The following is a 19,573-nucleotide window of genomic DNA, read 5'->3' as shown; positions in this document are numbered from 1 at the left end:
GTTGCACAATTTGTAGGTATGCAATCGGACTGAAGCTTGACTCTGCCAAGTCCCTAACACATCCAAGCCACCTTATGGCAGGAACAATAAAAATTACTAAGTCTATTATAACATTGAGGCGAAGCGTTGTGCATCGTCTGAAAGGCCGCATGCCGCCTACCCCCATAAAAAGCCCCGTCGAGACGACAAAAGATGAAAGGTCGCTACTCGGAGCCTCGAACGCGGATTACCAGCTTCCCCAATCCTCCCCGACCGCTGTAAACAGTCCCACAAGCCTTTCTCACGGCTTCAATGTCTTGCAAGTCGACGACTGATCCCACCACTGTTTTGAGTCTCCCATCTTCGACATACCGCGTCAGTTCATCCAAGTTCTTACCAGACGATACGAGAAACATGTAGGAGTACTCTGTCTTATAACGGCGTGCTCTGACCTTTCGAACCTGATCAGCGAGATTGAGTCCCATCCGAAAGGCGAACGGAATAGTGGGCTTGTGAGGCAGGGCCATGAGAGGTGAATCCTGTAGCTGATTTCCAGAAGGTAGAGTAGAGACTGATACAATACGGCTCGATCCTGGCCGCATCAGACACAATAGCTCCATAGAAAGGCCAACGGTGTCAAAGAGAAAGTCGATTGTTCCATGTTCAATCACATCCCTGGGGTCGGAATTCGTATAGTCGATAACTAAAGACATTTTAGAGAACAATACCGAAATGGTAGCCAGATCTGGGATCTTACCCTGGTCAATAGTGTTTTCGCCCAGGAGTTCTTTTAATTTCGGGATTTTCGCAGTCGAGACTGTAGTGATGACCTTACCCGCACGGAATACATGCTTGGCAAGTTGACATGCAAACAAGCCGGTACCGCTCACTGTATTTGATTAGCCTATTGAGCAGTCTATGAGATTGATAGGGCGTCGAACATCCGGCAGGCACAAAGACAGTTTTTCCGGCAAGGTCGCCACGATATAGGCGAAGAGCCTGGAGGGCGGTCATTGCGGCTAATGGAATTGAAGCTGCTTCCTCAAAAGACAGCGATGGCGGTTTGAGACCAATATGTTCCTCAGAACATCTTATAAATTCACTGCATGATCCTGTGTTTCGCTTTCAGTAAGTCGAGCCATAGAAACATCGAGTACCAGACACTTACCCCGGGAAACTTCAGGAAGTCTAATATACACAGCGTCTCCGACCTTGAACTTTTTCACGTCTCGCCCAGTTTCTTGAACGACGCCGGCACAATCGTAGCCGATTTTGTAGGGAAAGCTGACTGTATTAACACCATCTTGATTGATGGCAAAAGCTTATACTCACGGGTCTTTCACAGCGAGCTTCAAAGCGCCATCGGCTCTCTTGACGTCAATAGGATTGATGCTAGCGGCGTATACCTTGACTATCACATCTTTTGAGTTGACTAGAGTTGGAGTGGGCAATTTCGAGACCTGATACTCGGATGGTTTCGAGTAGGTTGATATATTTAGTGACAACATTTCCATATTGAGTATTAGTGGAAATGTAACAGTAAATGGCAGAAGGAAAGGGGATGAAGTAAAGGCAGTTTAAACTGCGTACTGAGTGTACAAATAGTGCGCAATGAAGACGGCGACCGAGGCAATATATGATTATAGGTTCCTTTTGAACGGTTCTCAGGAAGATTCACGACGGAGCAACAATCGTTCCAAATGACATGGAAAGGCTATTCCCATGTCCAGTCGTCATTACGAGAGTTGGAAAAGGGTCCAAGTGGACTCGCAAGCCTGCCTCAATGCGGTTAAGCCCACTGCGGTACCAAGGTGATGTACCCGCATGCCCACTGGACCCGCACACTATGAGATATCCGAAGTATAGTTCCCGTCGCTCACATAATGCGTGTCTGCCAGTGGCGAAGCTGATTATAATGTCAGAGGTAAAGTCTAAATTCGGAAGTCACGATCCCGTATACCGTTTTGTCTGGTAGATTCTACAACTGCACAGGCCAGGCCATGTTTGTTTCCTTGGGGTTGCTTACGCTTTAGTAATCGTCTATGTCGTCGGGAGTATTTTGCTGGATCCACCCTGCCTTCGTTTCTCCTCCAGGACTAATGAACATATCGAAACTACCGCACCCTATCGAAGGAAAAAAGATGAAAAAACAACATAATTTAAAGTTACTCTGAAATATATATTCTGAAATGCGTTAATAGTGTACCCTTCGCGAGCTAGCCAATGGTAGCTTCATATGCCAATGTAGAATGGTATCAATGGTCTCTTTGATAGAGCCAGCGTTTTCAAGAAGCTAGATTGGCACATGAAAAACACATTATCCCAAAGTATCACATACCAAAGCCATTGAACTTAGGATTTAATAAAGTCAAGCAGGTCTTGATTGACTTCATCAACATTAATATTGTGAATGGCATGGGATCCGCCTTTGTAAATCTTCAGTTTTCCTTGGGGAAGAAGTTTTGCTGACTTCAGTCCCGCTGCCTCAATGGGAACCACCTGATCGTCGTCCCCATGTAGAACCAGTACTGGTATATTGATTCTCTTCAGATCTTCCGAGAAGTCCGTTTCAGAAAAATCCTTGATCGAGTCATACGCGGACTTGAAGCTGGTGTTCATCCCCTGCTGCCACCAGCTACGAATCTGTCCTTCGCTTTTCTTTGCTCCAGGTCGGTTGAAACCGAAGAATGGTCCGCTGGGAACATCCAAAAAGAACTGCGCGCGGTCTTGACGCATGGCCTGCCGGAAAGAATCGAAAACCGACTTATCTGTTCCTTCCGGGTTGCCGCTACTCTTCACCATCAGAGGAGGTACGGCGCCGACTAAAACAGCCTTTTTGAAGCGCTTAGTGCCGTGTTTTCTAAGATAATGGGTGACCTCTCCTCCTCCATGAGAATGGCCAACCATGACCGCATCTTGCACCTTGAGATGCGCGAAAAGTTCCTCTAAGTCGTCGACAAAGGTGTCCATGTTGTTTCCGTCCCAGGTCTGAGTTGATCGTCCATGGCCACGGCGATCGTGTGCAATAACCCTGTAACCATGTTCACCGAGGTACATCATTTGTTGTTCCCAGTTGTCACTGCTCAAGGGCCAGCCGTGGGAGAAGGTTACGATTGGTCCTCTGGGATTTCCCCAATCCTTGTAGAAGAGTTCTGCTCCATCACGAAGCTTCAGGTGCGGCATGTTTGTGAGAAGTAATGGGAGTAATAATAGGCAATTCGGACAGACGTTCAATGTCTGAAACTATCTGACTCTTATGAATTGACACGATGGATTGTGTGTGTGCAAATTCGCAGCTTTATAAAATCAGCTGCCCAGCTATGCTGGCCTAGAATTGGTGAGCTGTAACTTCCTCCGGTACGTCGTCATGACGTTACTAGGCTATTGTGGCTTTCCAATGTCACACTCACTGCAATGCGTTCCATGGATATTAGGTTTGTCCGCCCGCTCCCTCTTTTCTCACCAAGATTCAAGGTGTCTAGTCTCTACCTGCCGAAATGCGAAAGCTTATATAGTGGGCCTGTTGAGGATCCAGCCGTTCTTTCCGCCAAGACAGAGTTGCCTAGAACGTTAGCCTACTAGTCTTCTTCCTGTTTCCATGCCATGACAAATGAATAACCAGTACCCAGAAAGTCCCTTCATATGTGCCACCGGCATGAGGTTGCTCCGTTGTCGTGCTTATGGGAACTATCAAACTCCGATCCACGTTGATATCGGGCCTCGGTAGTATTTTGCTTGATTTTACCCATCGTCCGCCTCAGTGCTCTTCACATGCTAGCTTTATCATCGCAAGTCCAACCACAACCGATCTCCGAGATGGCCATAGAGGGGCGAGGAGGGATCTCAAGGCATATATCAACCCTGTAGTCACCTGCATCATCCAGCGCCGAGTATTGAAATCATCAGATCCTGGTCTAGCGTTCGACATACCCTACCAGTAACATCATGTCTTCGACATCAGACCGCTTTTCAGCAGCATCAGAAAAATTCACCACAACGTATGTGAATCAAACATCCCTTTTTCCGAAGCAGTAATGACTCCTATTTGAGGGTAGACGTTCGGCATCACAAACTGTTCAGGTCGAATTCGGAGGTCAGAAGGTCGATATACCCAAAGGAGGTTACTATGACCGCTACCGTATGAACCCGAACCTCGATGAGGTAGCCCAGGACCCGAATATCGGACACGATATCACATTCTTGCGGAAAATCCCTAAGAAGCTGGTTGATTCGAGGGTCGGTCAAGTATATGCACCCAATTTCTACTATCGCACTAGCAGCGTTCAGCTCGTCATGCTCGCGCCTCTTGACCACTTGAAGTCTAAGCTTCCGTCGCCTTTGGAGCCCATCATAGCATTGCCTGGTTACGTTTTAGTTGCATTGACATTTTATTCGTATCTGGTCTGCGATAATGATCCTTACAACGAGGTCTCGATCGCCATCATCATTCGACAACCTGGTAGCACGAGTTACAGTTCCACACAACTTCTCAGCTCTATATGGAACCGAACATTCTACGGCTATGTCTTGGCTCTTCCAGTCGATACCGAGATTGCTCGGGTGAGGGGAATATATGGATATCAACTGCCTAAGTGGATGGCCAACATTAACCTGAACATGGACGATCACAACATCAAGGCCGATATCAGCGCGACCAACGGAACACCGGATCTGACACTGAATGTACCCCTTCCAGCGTTGAGGACCATTCCGTCAGAATCACGAATTGGGATTAATAACGCGGTGAACAAGATCGACGGGAAATGGTACCAGGTGGCCGTTCAGACGAACCCCCTGTTGGCGACACAGTGTCTTTTCCCCACCAATGTCAATCTCGCTCGGAACGAAGGTCCGTTGAGTCAACTCCTCAACGAGCTGGGCGTCTCGACTATTGTGCGGATGGATGTTATTAAGGAGGCGCAGATGGTCTTGAATATGCCCACTCCCTTGAAGGTTTTTAACAGGGTTGGATCATTAGCCTAGCAGCAAAATTTTGTCGAGGGGTTTAATATTTGAGATGTCTTTCTTTGATATCGAGCTAAACAATATATTTAAAGGGTTCAGAAATGACTAGCGTCTATAATGACTCAATCCGGATTGATTGGTGGGTTGAGATCCTCACAACAGGAACTACCGGAAAAGTATCGTCCTAAAGGATATGTTAATACCTACCAGGCCTCCTGGAAGCACAAATGACATATCTCTTGCGACTGTCTTTGGGATGTGCTACAAGCAAGGTAATAAAGGCTCGTTGCAAAGGCCTTATTACAACTCTACAACTTCCTATCTACTAGAATCAGGTCCCGTTTTTGCTAGGGAAAACATGATAAACCACTGCAATATTCCAAGAATCTACCAACTGACTGTCCTCAGATCTGTTTGCACCTGCTGATTTGCATACGCTCAGACGTGAAGAAAATCGGCGAGTTAGTGTGTGGATTACCATCCCGCATTTCACTGCAGCCTACTACCATCATTGTGGAATTCGACGCGGAGCATGTTCAATAGATCTGCCAGATGTGTGGCCGGTTCATGATGGTTGGTGCGCTCCGTCGCTCCTCCGCCGCCACAAACAGCCCCCGCCAATCACAGCCATGGAGTAGATTAAGCGGGGATATTTGGAGTAGGTTGCACACAACTAGCACGCCAGCGCGCGAGCGGGGTTAACAGTTTGCTTGTCAGCCCAGACTTCGAAGCAATCCTCGTGGAATCTGGGGTAGCCAAGGTCAACCAAGTTCAGACCAGTAATCTTGTGTCATAAGGATCAGGGCTTCCTCCAATGCTTCAGTGAGTGATTGTTGAGTGAATACATCACGCAAATAGGATCAGTTAACTACATCCCCGTTTCTTACCATAATAGGGACAGTTATGGATGGTATGAGCTCTTGCGGGCCAAAGCGGAGTTCCAGCCCAGTCCGACCAGAAGACTGTGCAGGGACGTATGACCTCTCCTGCGGTCAGCCACAAGCGCTGCGTCCCTGAAGACAGGACATCCTGAACATGATCCCGAGGTTGACATGTGAGGAATGCCGTACAACAACAGCAGGGTCAAGGGCGGTTGGACCGATTGCGACCCTGTGGCCGAAATTGTGACATCGTGGGTTGGAATAGCGACACAAGCATCCGTGGCTATTTTGTATTAGTGGTGCATCACCCCCGCGTTGAAAGGAGCGTGAGGGACAGCAATACCATTTCCTGGAGCTATATAAAGGCCCACATTGCCTGACATTGTGACACGAAATCAACAAGTTCACTTAAGACAACACCCATCTGTCTTACCATCTCTCTCCATCATGATTTGCAATTCCTTCCTCGTCGTCGCATTCGGTCTTGGTCTCGCTCAAGCAGGCCCTATCGCTAAACGCGATGCTGCGACCGTACTGTCTGATCTTGAGACTATTGGAACAGATGTTACTACTCTCAAGACGGACGTAACCAACTGGACCGGAGACCTTTTGGCAGCGCTAGGCATTTTGTCCGATTACAACACTGTCAAAAGTGCTTTGGAGACAGCCATCACTGATACCGAGGCTGCTTCTGCATTCACCACTTCGGAGAGTTCCAGTATCACATCTGAAGTAACTTCTCTAGCCACAATTATCATCGCAACCTTGGATGAGCTTATCTCGAAGGTATGTTCCATAAAGTCGGCGAGGTTTCTGTGACTTGTTGTTGCAGGGCTAATGTGCACTTGTAGGAGTCCACTGCGGCATCTGCGGGAGTCACTTCCACTTTGCTCTCCTCCCTGGAGACGCTCAAGACCGACACGGACGAGCTGGGGGCGGACCTGGAGGCGAAGGCCACCACGACGGATGCTTCGACAATCGCCTCGACTCTGGCCTCAATTGACGCTGCTTTCTCTAGTGCAATTGCCGCCTATGAGTGAACTCCCGCGGCATACAGTTGTAAGGAATGGCAAGGGCTAGTGGATTGCATGAAACTACCGCTTTCTCTGCCATATCCCAACTGCTGAGGATGAGAATGTTGAGCAGTGCATGTATTAGTGACAGGCTGTCATTGAATCGAAGAGGCTTCCCACTTCGGCGCAAATTGCAGACGATGGATTTGTTAAAAGCTTAGGCCCAAAACCTTATATGTAGTGTGTAGTCGAACTGTAAGTCTGGTTAAATGATAGACCAGAGGTCCTTACGTGTCGTCGTAGCCTTTGTATCAATCATGAAACTGTCAATAGGGATTGAAGTGACTAATAAATGACGATAGATAAGTTGATTTTGAATGGACGGGTGAATTATACTAGTAGTACAATATTTGCCTGGGTGGATTCTAGATCCGCCAGCGCGGGTCTTGATCATCTAGTGATGCGCCAGAAAACGCCGAGATACCCCGAGAGAAACTTCTGTTTTATTTTGAACATATTGGTACTCAATAAAAGCGAATCAATAGCTACTCATTGAAATTACTAAGAGGATAATATATATATAAATCTCTCGACCGTGACAAGACACAATACTATCATTGCACTGTAGTAATATTGTGAAAATGTTCTCCGCATACACCTCACTAAGAATGTGAGAATAGGGGGGCAGTTTCCCACTTGCTATGGAATAAGTGGGCCATTATGAAAGTTGTGTTAGTAAATCGAAGATAATATGGCACGAAGTCCGATGACGGTACACTATACGAGGTCACATGATATCGGCTTTCGAAGGTCGGGTGGGCCCATACCTTCGGCTCTCGATTCCAACTCCGTTGCGACAGCAAGTTCGGGAGCCCGACGAAATCAAAGCACCATTTGGGTGGGCAGGCTACCGCAGACACGGGATATTACTATTACTTTCTTTGTATTTCGCTCTTCGGAAGAGGAGATCCCGATTTCAGACATGTCTCGTTACCGAACAATGATTAGTGATACAATATATTCAGAGGAGGATCGTTGGCGCCGCGATACCTCAACCATCATGACAAGCCTTTTTATTTATGTGTTCAAAGTCCGCTGAGCACCCTCGGCTATCTTCTCTTCACACTTGTTGCATCTTTTACATCGATCAGCATGCTTACAGCACATGCTCCTGAGGGGCCTGGCAATGAGGAAAAAGAACACCATGATTCCACCAGCACGTTGTCCGGACACGAGCAAGAAGAGCTCAGGAGAATAGCGTCTCGACAATCAGCAGCATCAACCGCAGCAGGTGGAAGCTTGAAGCAGGACTTTGCATCGCTCATAGACCCCACGAGTCCTCACTTCGACTTATCCCAATGGATGCTTCATCAAGTGCAACAATTCGAAGGGGACAGCAGCGCACGGAAAACGGGAGTTGTATTCAAAGATGTTACTGTGCAGGGAAGCGGATCCGAGATTCAAACTCAACACACAGTTCTATCCTCAGTCTATGCTCCTATCCTGGGGGGTACGTTCAGTCGTGGCCCTAAAACCGCCAAGACAATATTACACGATGTTCATGGACACGTCGAGCAGGGCGAGATGCTTCTCGTGCTCGGCCGGCCAGGAGCTGGATGCTCTACCATGCTGAAAACCATTTCAGCGGAGACGAACGGACTTGACCTGTCGTCAAATTCAGTCATTTCTTACAATGGAATACCACAACCCTTGATGAAGAAGAATTTCAAGGGCGAGCTTCTCTACAACCAGGAAGTTGAGAAACGTAAGGGTCATCCAATTGATCATTTAGGGACAAAAAAACTAATTCAGAGATAGATTTCCCCCATCTAACGGTCGGCGAAACACTCAACTTCGCAGCAGCAGCACGTACCCCTCGACGTCTCCCGAATGAAATGTCGAGAAAGGAATACATCAGGCATATGAGGGACGTTGTGATGGCAGTCTTCGGTCTGTCACATACCGTCAACACAAAAGTTGGTTCTGATTTTGTCCGGGGCGTCAGTGGAGGTGAGAGAAAGCGAGTATCTATCGCAGAAATGGCCTTGGCTGGCTCGCCACTCTGTTGTTGGGATAATGCTACACGCGGCCTTGATTCTGCGTCGTCTCTGGACTTCGTCAAGGCGCTAAAGACGAGCTCGAGGATCTTTGGTACTACTCATGTTGCGACGCTCTATCAACCCTCGCAAGCCGTATACAATTGCTTTGACAAGGTTATGGTCCTCTACCAAGGGCATGAGATATACTTTGGCCCTACCACAGACGCGAAGCAGTATTTCGAAGATATGGGCTGGTATTGTCCTGCTAGACAAACGACCGCAGACTTTCTGACGAGTATAACCAACCCAAGTGAGCGGCAAGCACGGGAAGGGTATGAAGCGAAGGTCCCGCGGACTCCCGAGGAGTTCGAAGTGCATTGGAGGGGCAGCGCGAGCTACAAGCGACTGGGTCATGATATCTCAAGCCACGAGGCGAGATTTGGTGCTGACTGTGGCGCTACCGAAGCATTCAAGCAAAGTCATGCCAAACGTCAGGCTCGGTACGCACGGTCAAGCTCACCGTATTTGATCGATATCCCGACACAGATTGGGATATGTGCTTCCCGGTTTTACCAACGTGTCTGGAATGACATTCCTTCCACATTAACTTTGATGATTGGTCAGGTCGTTTTTTCCATCATCATTGGGTCTCTATTCTATGGAGGCGCGTTCGGAACCGAGGATTTCACTCTGAAGATGTCAGCATTGTTCTTTGCCATTCTGCTTAACTCGCTTTTGACCGTCACCGAGATTCAAAATCTCTATGCACAGCGGCCGATCGTCGAAAAACAGGCTTCGTATGCATTTTATCACCCTTTCACGGAGGCTTTAGCGGGAGTTTGTGCCGATATCCCTATCAAGGTCGGATGCAGCCTTATATTCAACATCGTGTTCTACTTCATGTGCGGGTTTCGATACGAGGCTGGTCCATTCTTTGTTTTCTACCTGTTTGTCACCATGGCTCTGCTTTGTATGAGTCAAATCTTTCGCTCCCTGGCTGCGGCGACTAAGGCGATCCCTCAGGCACTCGCTGCTGCCGGAGTCATCCTACTCGCTACTGTTATCTATACCGGCTACCTGCTTCCCCTACCCAGCATGCACCCTTGGTTCAAGTGGATCTCTTACATCAATCCACTAAGATATGCATTTGAAGCGCTGGCTGTGAACGAATTCCATGGACGTGACTTCCCCTGTTCGGACCTGGTACCACTCTACCCCGGGTTGACTAACGGATCAGGTACCTACTTTATATGTGCTGCGAAGGGTGCGGTAGCTGGTGAGTTATATGTAAACGGAGACAACTTTCTCTCCGTCAGCTACGGATACGAATACAGCCACCTTTGGAGGAATTTCGGTATCCTCTGCGCTTTCATCATTGCTTTTCTCGCCTTGTATCTGTTACTCACTGAGATCAACTCACAATCTTCATCCACGGCGGAGAGTCTTGTCTTCCAACATGGTCGCATTCCCGTTGCCCTGGAGAGATCTGCAAAAGACCCGAAGGCCGCCAATATCAGCGCAAGTCAAGGACAAGAGGCGGCAGGCGAAGAGGTAATGCCACCGCATCAGGACACATTTATGTGGCGTGAAGTCTGCTATGATATTAAAATCAAAAAGGAGGAGCGCCGCTTGTTGGATAAAGTCAGTGGATGGGTGGAGCCTGGCACCCTGACTGCATTGATGGGTGTCTCGGGGGCTGGAAAAACAACACTACTGAACGTCCTCGCCCAACGTACTTCAACAGGAGTCATCACAGGCGATATGCTAGTAAATGGCTCTCCTCTCTCTGCTAGCTTCCAGCGCAGCACAGGCTATGTTCAGCAACAGGACTTGCATCTTCATACTGCGACCGTTCGTGAGTCTCTAAGGTTTTCGGCCCTGCTGCGTCAACCTAAATCAGTCCCCGTACAGGAAAAATACGACTTTGTCGAAAAAGGTATTTCCAGATTCTTTCAAGTGCTCTAGAAGTTTACTAAAGTAGTTCTAGTCATCACCATGCTCGGAATGGAAGAATTCGCAGAAGCAGTGGTAGGCTTTCCGGGCGAAGGGTTGAATGTCGAGCAACGGAAGCTTCTGACCATTGGCGTTGAGCTTGCCGCAAAGCCCGCTTTACTCATCTTCCTCGATGAGCCAACCTCCGGCTTGGATAGCCAGTCGTCATGGACTATTATCGCGCTTTTGCGTCGGCTCGCATCTAGTGGACAGGCTATTCTTTGTACGATTCATCAGCCATCAGCCATGCTGTTCCAGCAGTTTGATCGGTTATTGTTCCTGGCTAAAGGCGGTCGTACCGTTTACTTTGGTGATATCGGACCAAATTCACGTACAATGCTGGATTACTTCGAGACAAAAGGTGCGAGGAGATGCAACGACTCTGAAAATCCAGCCGAGTACATTCTCGAGATTGCAGGTGCAGGGGTGAATGGCAAAGCCGAACAGGATTGGCCGACTGTGTGGAAGGAAAGTTCCGAATTTACCCAAATGATGAATGCTCTGGAGAAGAAGTGCTCAGCTGTGGGATATGCCAATAATACCGACAAACAGAGTGATTCAGAAGGGACCGCAGACGCCTTCGCGATGCCTTTCGGGGACCAGTTCGCTGCCGTTCTCCGCCGGATCTTTCAACAGTACTGGCGGTCACCCGAGTACATATATGGCAAGCTGGCCTTGGGCATCCTGTCAGCCCGTAAGTTACTCTTGCCCTTGAGGCTCCATTGACCTTCGGCTAACTATCGTTCATAGTCTTCGTAGGCTTCTCGTTTTACATCCCCGGTACCTCCCAACAAGGCTTACAGTCGTCCATTTTCTCTGTTTTTATGATCACAGCAATCTTCACCGCATTGGTTCAGCAGATCATGCCTCAGTTTATTTTCCAGCGAGACCTTTATGAGGTCCGAGAACAACCGTCGAAGACCTACCACTGGGCAGCCTTCCTAGGCGCCAATCTAATAGCTGAGATCCCTTACCAAATGTTCGTCGCTATCTTGGTCTATGCAAGCTTTGTATACCCCGTCTACGGCATCGCAGACTCCCAGCGCCAGGGGATCATGCTCCTTCTGATCATCCAGTTCTTCATCTACGGGTCGACCTTTGCGCACGCCGTGGTTGCTGTTCTGCCTGATGCCGAGACAGCTGGTCTCATTGCCACCATGCTGTTTAACATGACACTGGTCTTCAACGGTATTCTTGTTCCTCGCGTCGCGCTTCCTGGATTCTGGGATTTCATGTATCGCATCTCGCCAATGACCTACCTCGTGAATGCCATCATTGCCTCGGGTGTGAGCGGTCGTGCGGTCAACTGTTCCGAGAAGGAACTGAGTGTCTTCAGCGTTGCCCCTGGGTTTGATACTTGCGGGCAATACTTGGAAGCCTACCTCGAAGCGGCCGGTACTGCCGCAGGTAAGCTTCTCAACCCGGAGAGCACAGACCAATGCAAGTACTGTACCCTTCAAACCGCTGATCAGTTTCTGGCGAGTCGGGATATATACTATGACCAGCGATGGCGGAACTTTGGGCTCCTTTGGGCATACATTGCTTTCAATGCTGCATTTGCTTTTGCTATCTACTATCTTTGTCGGGTGAGGTCGTGGAAGAGCAAAGCCTGAACGGTATTTTGTTTTTCGTGAACATTGGTTTTAGAGGTTTATATTTGGTCACATTCGGTGAGGATATAATTGAGCAAACACCGGTCTTGCATATAGTAACAGTTTAATTAATTACGTTTTTTTTCTTTTTCTTATACTCGGTTCGCCCACTAGTATACAAGGCAGGGGTACTCTATCATCTGATAAGATATATAGTTCTGGCTACTACTAATTACGATGAGTTAAAATACGTATTCAAAGGCCATGTTTTATTAGTGGGGTATAAATGACGAGGGGCCGAGGCCGGAGGTTCCTGTGACTAGGGGGAGCACCTAGAATCAGCCTTCGAAGTTGCCAACCTAGTAGCACAAATAATACTGCTCCTATTGCATTTATGATGCATTGAGAGAGTTGTTCCGCGTTGGTTAGATCCCGACATGTTTGAGTGGCTTCGGGACTGTGGCCCTGGAGTGGAGCAGCGTGAAGAAGCCGGCAGAGAAAGTCTCCGCAGAGAATGAAGACACAGACTCAAAGACCGTCGATAAAGACACCCTTAAGAAAACACGAGATTAAAACTGGTATATCTATGAATGGGCCGAATGGACACTGGTTGCCAACATCGACATCTCTTCGGTTAGATATAGCCTTGAGTTATTGTGCTGTGGAAGAATAGACAGGTTGTATCATGCGACCGCCGCTTCCTGCATCTTTGACCCTACATAGTTGTTGCGCTTTTAAAAGCGCTTATACTGGACTACCAAAACATATTACCTCCTTCAACCCCAGTTTTCGTGAGTACCGAAAATGCCACAGATGATATATATTCGGTCGCTGTGCCAGGAACCAGCGGCAGACCACCCCGCAACCCCTGACGACTACACCCCAACAATAAAGTTAAACTTCTTACAATCTGTACATATTCATCGGAATTGACATCATGATTAGGGGTGAAGTACGAGATTCATCGCATCCGTCCGATATTCCGCGCCGCGGTACACCAACATTCATGATGTCATCACGGAACACCGGGGACACCAATGCAACGCTGCTAACCCTATCAACAAAGACTTCAACCTGCGTTACTATCCTACCATTTTTCTGTAAAGAACGCCCAATTGAGCACGCTGGTGGGGAAGATATTTCTGCGACATTATGATAGGGGTCGCAAAATGGCTATACGTGGCTGTGACGACGTATTTCCACAGATTGAGCCCGGTTAGCCATAACTATCCTATGTTGGTCACAAGGGATAATGGCACGAATGGGAGTGTGTCGTCGCCTATCACGTTGACTGTTCAGGAGTCGGGTGGGAATCAGTCTAGTCCGCTGCTTTATGGGGTTATGTTTGAGGTAGGTTCCGATGGAGGTATAATGAATATATTAGTAACATTCGCCTAGGAAATGGACCATTCAGGTACTACCCAATTACCCACCTCACCTGGTAGAATGCTGCTAAGTATACACAGGTGATGGTGGCATTCACGGGCAATTGCTCCAGAACAACGGCTTCCAGGGAGACAATCCTGGCTTAACTGCATACAAGCCCATCGGGGATGTCGACCTCATGCAGGACATGATCAACCCAGTCAGCAGTGCCATCACCTCTTCTTTGCAGGTATCTGTAAACTTCGAAGCAGATGGATTCGTAGGGTTTGCCAATACAGGGTACAATGGTATACCTGTGATGAACGCCACGTACTCATGCGAGTTCTGGATGATGGGTGATTACTCAGGAACCATTATGCTACAGCTTGCTGGGTCAACAAATGATACTATATATGCTTCGCATAATATTACTGTCAAGAGCCTGTGGGGAAAGTTCACGCATTATCAAACCTCGTTCAATTCCAGCGCGTCTCCTGATGGTGACAATGAGTGGCGCCTGTTGTTCAATGGATCGAAGATGGCTGGCGGGACGCTGAACTTTGGGCTGGTGCAACTATTTCCGCCTACGTATAAGTCAAGGTATGTTTCGATCTATATTATCAATGCCCTGCTAATCGGTAGCAGGTCAAACGGGCTACGGAGCGATGTTGCGACATTCCTAGAGAAAATACGTCCGTCTTTTCTCCGGTTCCCAGGTGGCAATAATTTGTAGGTACTCAATCCGATTATGAAGATCCTCTAACAAGCGGATAGGGAAGGACTACAGATTGACAGCCGGTGGCAGTGGAACCTAACTATCGGGCCCGTCGTTGATCGTCCCGGGAGAGAGGGTAGGCAACAGCACCGACACCACGGATGACAACACTAATCGATGCATAGGCGACTGGTTCTACCCAAATACCGACGCGCTCGGTAAGCCTTTTGCATTACCTCACTCTCACGAGCGTGTACTAAGAAATAAAGGCCTGGACGAATATCTCTGGTGGTGCGAAGACATGAATATGGAACCCATCCTCGCCGTCTGGGACGGCAAATCATACGGGGGCATCATATCAGGCGACGAACTGCAGCCGTACATCGACGACATCATGAACGAGCTCGAAGTATGCCTCCCATCAATCACTACTACCCTCCCCAGCTGACCGTGAAGTACCTCCTCGGACCCCCTAACTCCACCTACGGTAGCATGCGAGCACAGAACGGGCGCAGCAAACCCTGGTCAATAAACTACATCGAAATCGGCAACGAAGACGACTTCACCGGCGGATGCGACACATACCCAGATCGCTTCTACCAAATCTACAACGCCATCAGCAACAGTTACCCCAACATCACTCTCATCGCATCGAACATCGACTTCCTCTGTCTCCCGATCGACTCCCCACCCGGCCTGATATACGACTACCACTACTATCGCAAACCAGACGACCTTGTCGCCATGTTCGATTATTGGGACAACCAGCCGCGCACACAACCAATCATGGTAGGTGAATACGGATGTCGTGACACGGACAAGGCAGACGGTATCTTCTGGTCCTCTATGCAATGCAGCTGCAGTGAAGCGGCGCATATGATTGGGTTGGAGAGGAACTCCGATGTGGTAAAAATGGCGGCGTATGCGCCGCTGTTGCAGCATTTCGGGTATACGCAGTGGTCGGTGAGTTTGCCCCCTATACCCATCTCCGTATGTATATCATGTTTCAAGCTACTAACGAATGTCAAGCCAACGCTTTTTGGCTTCGACTCTAGTCCCGACTCGCTGACTCCCTCGACGTCATATTATGTCCAACGGATGTTCTCTACGAATAGGGGGGATACGATTATTCCTGTGAATACAACTGCCACATTTGGACCGCTGTATTGGGTGGCGTCGAGGACGAATAATACGTATTTTGTGAAGTTGGCTAATTACGGTCCGAAGAATCAGATTGTTCGGGTGAAGGTGCCACATACGAAGACGGGGCATGTAGAGATGCTGTATGGGTCGCAGAATGCGACGAATTACGTGCATAATATTACTGTGCAGCCGACGGTGAAGAACATGACTAGTTCAAGCGGAACGTATTCGGTGGATATGCCACCGTGGGGAGTTGCTGTGTTGTCGGTGTCGTGAGGGTGGTACTGCACTCTGCTAGTTTTCAGTGTGGATCGGGTATCTACGAATCATGTTCTTTCGTGTGGTGTAATAGTTGAAGTTATCATGGAGTTTAAAAGGATGGATTCGTGGATTAAAGAATAATCTTCGTCTAAAGTATATACTACATACAAATCGCTTTCACAACGTCCCTTGCATCTGCAAGCTGAATAATATACAGCCAAAGTCACCAGTGACTTATACGCTTAGTAAACGGGAACCTTGAAGGCAGGGAAGGTGTAGTAGAAAGTGTCAGCACCCTCGTCATCGGACTCACACTCCCACTTGTTGCTCTTCCAGACGGGACGCTTGGGGAACTGGCACAGGGACTGGACCTCGCCGTCGTATTTGCCAGCATCGACGGTGGCGTTCAGACCGGTAGGCTGGATACCCTGCTCAACCCACTGGATCATGGTCTCCATGTTATCCTCGGGGAAGGGACCGTTGGGCTGGAGGGTGTTACGGCCGCAGTGAGCAGCACCGGGGACCAAGTACAGCTGGTACCACTCCTTCATCTGCTCGATGGCCTTGGAGGATCCGAGGCTGGGGTACATGATGCTCATGACAGACTGCCAGTAGTGCACAGAAGAAGCAGTAGGCACACTAGGGTCGTTCTCGCCGTGGTAGTGGATGAGCTTACCGCCGGTGGCCTTGAAGTTGGTCAGATCGGGGAGGGTAGTCTGCAGGGTATCCATGTAGCGGATCATGGCCACGTTCATCCATTCCACAAGGGTATCGTAGGTCACGTTGGCGAGAGAGTCGAGGTTGCTGAGTTCGACCAGTTCGATGAAGCGGGTGACGAATTCACCACCAGTTGAGGGAATGTCCACACCCCAGGTACCGGTGCTGTTATCGTAGGAGGTCTCACCATCCGAAAATTCAGATCCGATCCGGTAGCTCAGGTAGGCGCGCTCACCAGCAGAGTTGAACAAACCGTCATAGATAGCCTGAGCAACGGCCACACCCTTGGCGGTGACGTTACCGTTCTGAGCCGGGGTGTAGGAAGTCGAGGTGCCATCGCTGCGCTTGTTGAAGTTGAAACCGAGGGAGGTGCTGACTTCAGCAGCACAGTGGTAGGGCTCCCCGATAATAGAGGTCAAGTTGAACTCAAGCTGGCAGAGATCAGAACGGGAGATGACACCGTCCGTACGGCCGTCGAGGGGATCGCAAGCAGCGATGGTGGCGTTAACGATCTTCTCCAACTCGCAGGTGGGAGGGTAGTAATCAAGAGTCTGCTCGACCACACTGGAGAACAGGTGGTTGACCTGCTGCTGGCCGTAACGGAAGGCAGGGGCACCGATGATAGCACCATCGTACTGGTCACCGTAGCGCTGGATCTGACTCATACCCTGACGGCCACCGTCGGAGCAACCCTCGTAGTAGGTGTAGACCTTGGCGTCGTCATCCAAGCCGTAAAAGCTGCGAGTGAGAGGCTTTCCAATGGTAGTCATCTCACCCAGGGCCTGGTAAGCGAACATGAAGATCGGGTCCCAGTTGATGGTGCCATTTCCGGAGAGGTTAACCTCGTCGACGGTGGTGCCGTCCAAAGCACCGTAGCCGCCAGAAGTGGCACCCGAGACAGCGCCGTACTCGAGACCACCCGTGGAGGAGGTGCTCAAGGAGTATCCGAAGCCACCAGCCACGTAGAAGCGGTTCTTGAAGTCAGCGGGGCTAGGGAAGCCGTAGTTCAGGACGATCTCGTTGGTGGTACCGGTGTGGACGTAAGAGACGGACACGGCACAGTACTCAGTCGAGTCCGAGGTGGTGGTGTTGGCCGTGACGGAAGAGGGGATCATGTCAATACCGAGCAGAGTGCCATTGGCAGGGAGAATCGACTGGACATGGGAGACGGTACAGAGGGAGGCAAGGGAAGAGGAGGCAGCGCGGGCCGATGCTGCCAGAGCAACGGTCGCCGCGGCGGCGCGCGAGTATTGACGCATCGTCAGAAAAGAAGGAAGACGAAATGATTGGAGTCCGCAGACGTTTCGAAGAGAGAATGAATAGCAGTGGGATAGGGGGAATGAATGAGAAAAGCTTGGTAGAAAGATGATCAGCGGGTGGCAATGCGAGGCTATTTAACTCAGAATACTCAAAGCCTGGACCATCAACCCCTGGGCCAACGTACGTCACACCATATGGTCCATGGTTTGAAGATGTTCTTACTCCTTTTTGTTTTGTTTTCCGTCCGGCATCGCTAGTGGATTCATAGTCCTCGACAGGAGGATCGGGTCCACGCTGTTTGAGAGCAGTCTGGAGGCCTGGGCGGATCTCCTGACCGATCCTCACCTTCCCGTGTGAGAAGCTTAATCCAGTTAAACACAAGCAGGGTTTGAGACTTTTACCTATTGTTCCACTACACAACAGGGCCCCACCCTCCAAGAATACGTAAGTCACCGAGATTAGGCTATGAGCCTTGGTTCTCGAAGCAGGCAGACAGATTCTATGGGCACAGGGCTGGGATCTTGGGATTGTGGATCGTGAGGTGCCTCTGGCGTAGACTTTTTTTACCAAGTTTTCAGAGCACTGCTCTTTCTGTATTTCCCTCCCTTAGTCACTTCTTCCTACCCCTGGTCGTATATACTCTCTCTCTCTCGCAGGTTTCTTTTGGATAGATGCATGAGTTCGGTTGAGCTTCGGATTTCTATTCCCTGGCCAAGGGCTGTGGCTCATTGAGGCTAATCTAGCATGTTAGGGAGCGGGAGGCGATGCCTACGACGCAAGGGGTTTGCCGCACAAGCTAGATGCATGATCTGCGGACAGTGATTGGTGAACCTGGGGTCCCTGAGGAACCCCGGAATAAGATTTAGCAGCAAGGTTACGTGTTGCCATTATCGAAGCCTCCTAGTGGACTTTAGTGGGTTTCATGGTGGTGCCAAGAGGGCTGCAGAACGGTCGAACCGAACCTGTGGCACTCGATACACTGAGATAAGATTTGGAGATATTCGTGGGCTCCGAGGGTCCACGGATAGACTATGTGACCATACTGTTTAGGTATTATCTCCGACGCCAATGTGAAGTGAATAGAATTTTTCCGTGTCTTTTGTGTCCCACGTAATTTGGTCTAGCCATAGCATAAACCATCTGTAACCAGCATATTGGCAAGATTAAAGACTGTTCGCAGAGTTCACTAAAGAGAACAGAAAACTTTTCAAAGAGATATCCCCGAGCATAGGTCTTAGGGCCGAAGGCCAAGCCGAGGTCGTTACCCGATCGGGTATAACGCGCCGACATGGCGATGAGAGTTTTTCTGCTTCTGCCGTCAGGTCAGGCCCATCAGATATTATTCTTCACATTCCCTCGTGCCCCAATGTTAGGTACCTGCAGGAGTGGTAGTAGCGCTAGATAGTAGATAATAAAAATGACGGTTACTGAGTGGGCATTTGTCTCATTGCACCAGCTCCATGAACAGGGCCATCCAACACGGGGTAGTCGCCCGTCCTCCCACTTCATCCTAGTATCTATCTATACCCCATGACACGGATTCAGTCCGGTCCTTAGTATTCTGGTCGCCTAGTAACATTGTGACCGTCGCCATGCATGATGCTCCATTCCTGCCGAGTGACGGGGTGCCGGGAGACGGCATGTTGAAAGG

The 19,573-nt window shown here is 49.3% G+C and overlaps 7 protein-coding genes across 7 annotated transcripts; 4 read left to right on the top strand and 3 right to left on the bottom strand.

Annotated features, from left to right (window-relative positions):
- Positions 1-203: 203 nt before the first annotated feature.
- Positions 204-1,493, bottom strand: BO85DRAFT_471166 (NADP-dependent oxidoreductase; the record flags this gene model as incomplete). Its single annotated transcript, XM_025662452.1, has 5 exons — positions 204-682; positions 737-868; positions 921-1,091; positions 1,148-1,263; positions 1,312-1,493. The coding sequence occupies 5 exons, from the start codon at positions 1,491-1,493 to the stop codon at positions 204-206; spliced, it is 1,080 nt and encodes a 359-aa protein (XP_025512317.1).
- Positions 1,494-2,331: 838 nt separating this feature from the next.
- BO85DRAFT_500233 (alpha/beta fold hydrolase) lies at positions 2,332-3,162 on the bottom strand (the record flags this gene model as incomplete). The annotated part of the gene is made up of 1 exon (XM_025664102.1): positions 2,332-3,162. The coding sequence occupies one exon, from the start codon at positions 3,160-3,162 to the stop codon at positions 2,332-2,334; it is 831 nt and encodes a 276-aa protein (XP_025512316.1).
- Positions 3,163-3,924: 762 nt separating this feature from the next.
- BO85DRAFT_500231 (uncharacterized protein) lies at positions 3,925-5,028 on the top strand (the record flags this gene model as incomplete). The annotated part of the gene is made up of 2 exons (XM_025664101.1): positions 3,925-3,977; positions 4,035-5,028. 2 exons carry the CDS (start codon positions 3,925-3,927, stop codon positions 4,960-4,962), a joined length of 981 nt encoding a protein of 326 aa, XP_025512315.1. The 3' UTR covers positions 4,963-5,028.
- A 1,244-nt stretch (positions 5,029-6,272) lies between these two features.
- BO85DRAFT_491113 (cell wall mannoprotein 1 family protein) lies at positions 6,273-6,865 on the top strand (the record flags this gene model as incomplete). The annotated part of the gene is made up of 2 exons (XM_025663693.1): positions 6,273-6,611; positions 6,677-6,865. The coding sequence occupies 2 exons, from the start codon at positions 6,273-6,275 to the stop codon at positions 6,863-6,865; spliced, it is 528 nt and encodes a 175-aa protein (XP_025512314.1).
- Positions 6,866-7,734: 869 nt separating this feature from the next.
- On the top strand, positions 7,735-12,615 carry BO85DRAFT_403787 (ABC-transporter). Its single transcript, XM_025657243.1, has 4 exons — positions 7,735-8,603; positions 8,657-10,813; positions 10,865-11,563; positions 11,620-12,615. Exons 1-4 carry the CDS (start codon positions 7,991-7,993, stop codon positions 12,480-12,482), a joined length of 4,332 nt encoding a protein of 1,443 aa, XP_025512313.1. The 5' UTR covers positions 7,735-7,990; the 3' UTR covers positions 12,483-12,615.
- Positions 12,616-13,613: 998 nt separating this feature from the next.
- On the top strand, positions 13,614-15,960 carry BO85DRAFT_462079 (alpha-L-arabinofuranosidase; the record flags this gene model as incomplete). Its single annotated transcript, XM_025661826.1, has 9 exons — positions 13,614-13,811; positions 13,860-13,875; positions 13,928-14,426; positions 14,472-14,555; positions 14,601-14,677; positions 14,727-14,759; positions 14,811-14,950; positions 14,998-15,504; positions 15,571-15,960. 9 exons carry the CDS (start codon positions 13,614-13,616, stop codon positions 15,958-15,960), a joined length of 1,944 nt encoding a protein of 647 aa, XP_025512312.1.
- Positions 15,961-16,187: 227 nt separating this feature from the next.
- On the bottom strand, positions 16,188-17,921 carry BO85DRAFT_522798 (tannase and feruloyl esterase family protein; the record flags this gene model as incomplete). The annotated part of the gene is made up of 1 exon (XM_025665293.1): positions 16,188-17,921. The coding sequence occupies one exon, from the start codon at positions 17,919-17,921 to the stop codon at positions 16,188-16,190; it is 1,734 nt and encodes a 577-aa protein (XP_025512311.1).
- Positions 17,922-19,573: the final 1,652 nt, after the last annotated feature.

Source organism: Aspergillus piperis (genome assembly GCF_003184755.1).
Source record: "Aspergillus piperis CBS 112811 unplaced genomic scaffold BO85scaffold_19, whole genome shotgun sequence".
In the NCBI taxonomy this organism is placed as follows: domain Eukaryota; kingdom Fungi; phylum Ascomycota; class Eurotiomycetes; order Eurotiales; family Aspergillaceae; genus Aspergillus; species Aspergillus piperis.
This window is presented reverse-complemented; position numbering and strand designations above follow the sequence as displayed.

Bases quoted from the DNA above. Each gene is read 5' to 3' on its own strand.
- BO85DRAFT_403787 (XM_025657243.1), top strand. From the start codon at position 7,991: ATGCTTACAGCACATGCTCCTGAGGGGCCTGGCAATGAGGAAAAAGAA. The intron at 8,604-8,656 runs GTAAGGGTCATC...ATTCAGAGATAG, and splicing joins CAACCAGGAAGTTGAGAAAC to ATTTCCCCCATCTAACGGTC. The intron at 10,814-10,864 runs GTATTTCCAGAT...AAGTAGTTCTAG, and splicing joins ATACGACTTTGTCGAAAAAG to TCATCACCATGCTCGGAATG.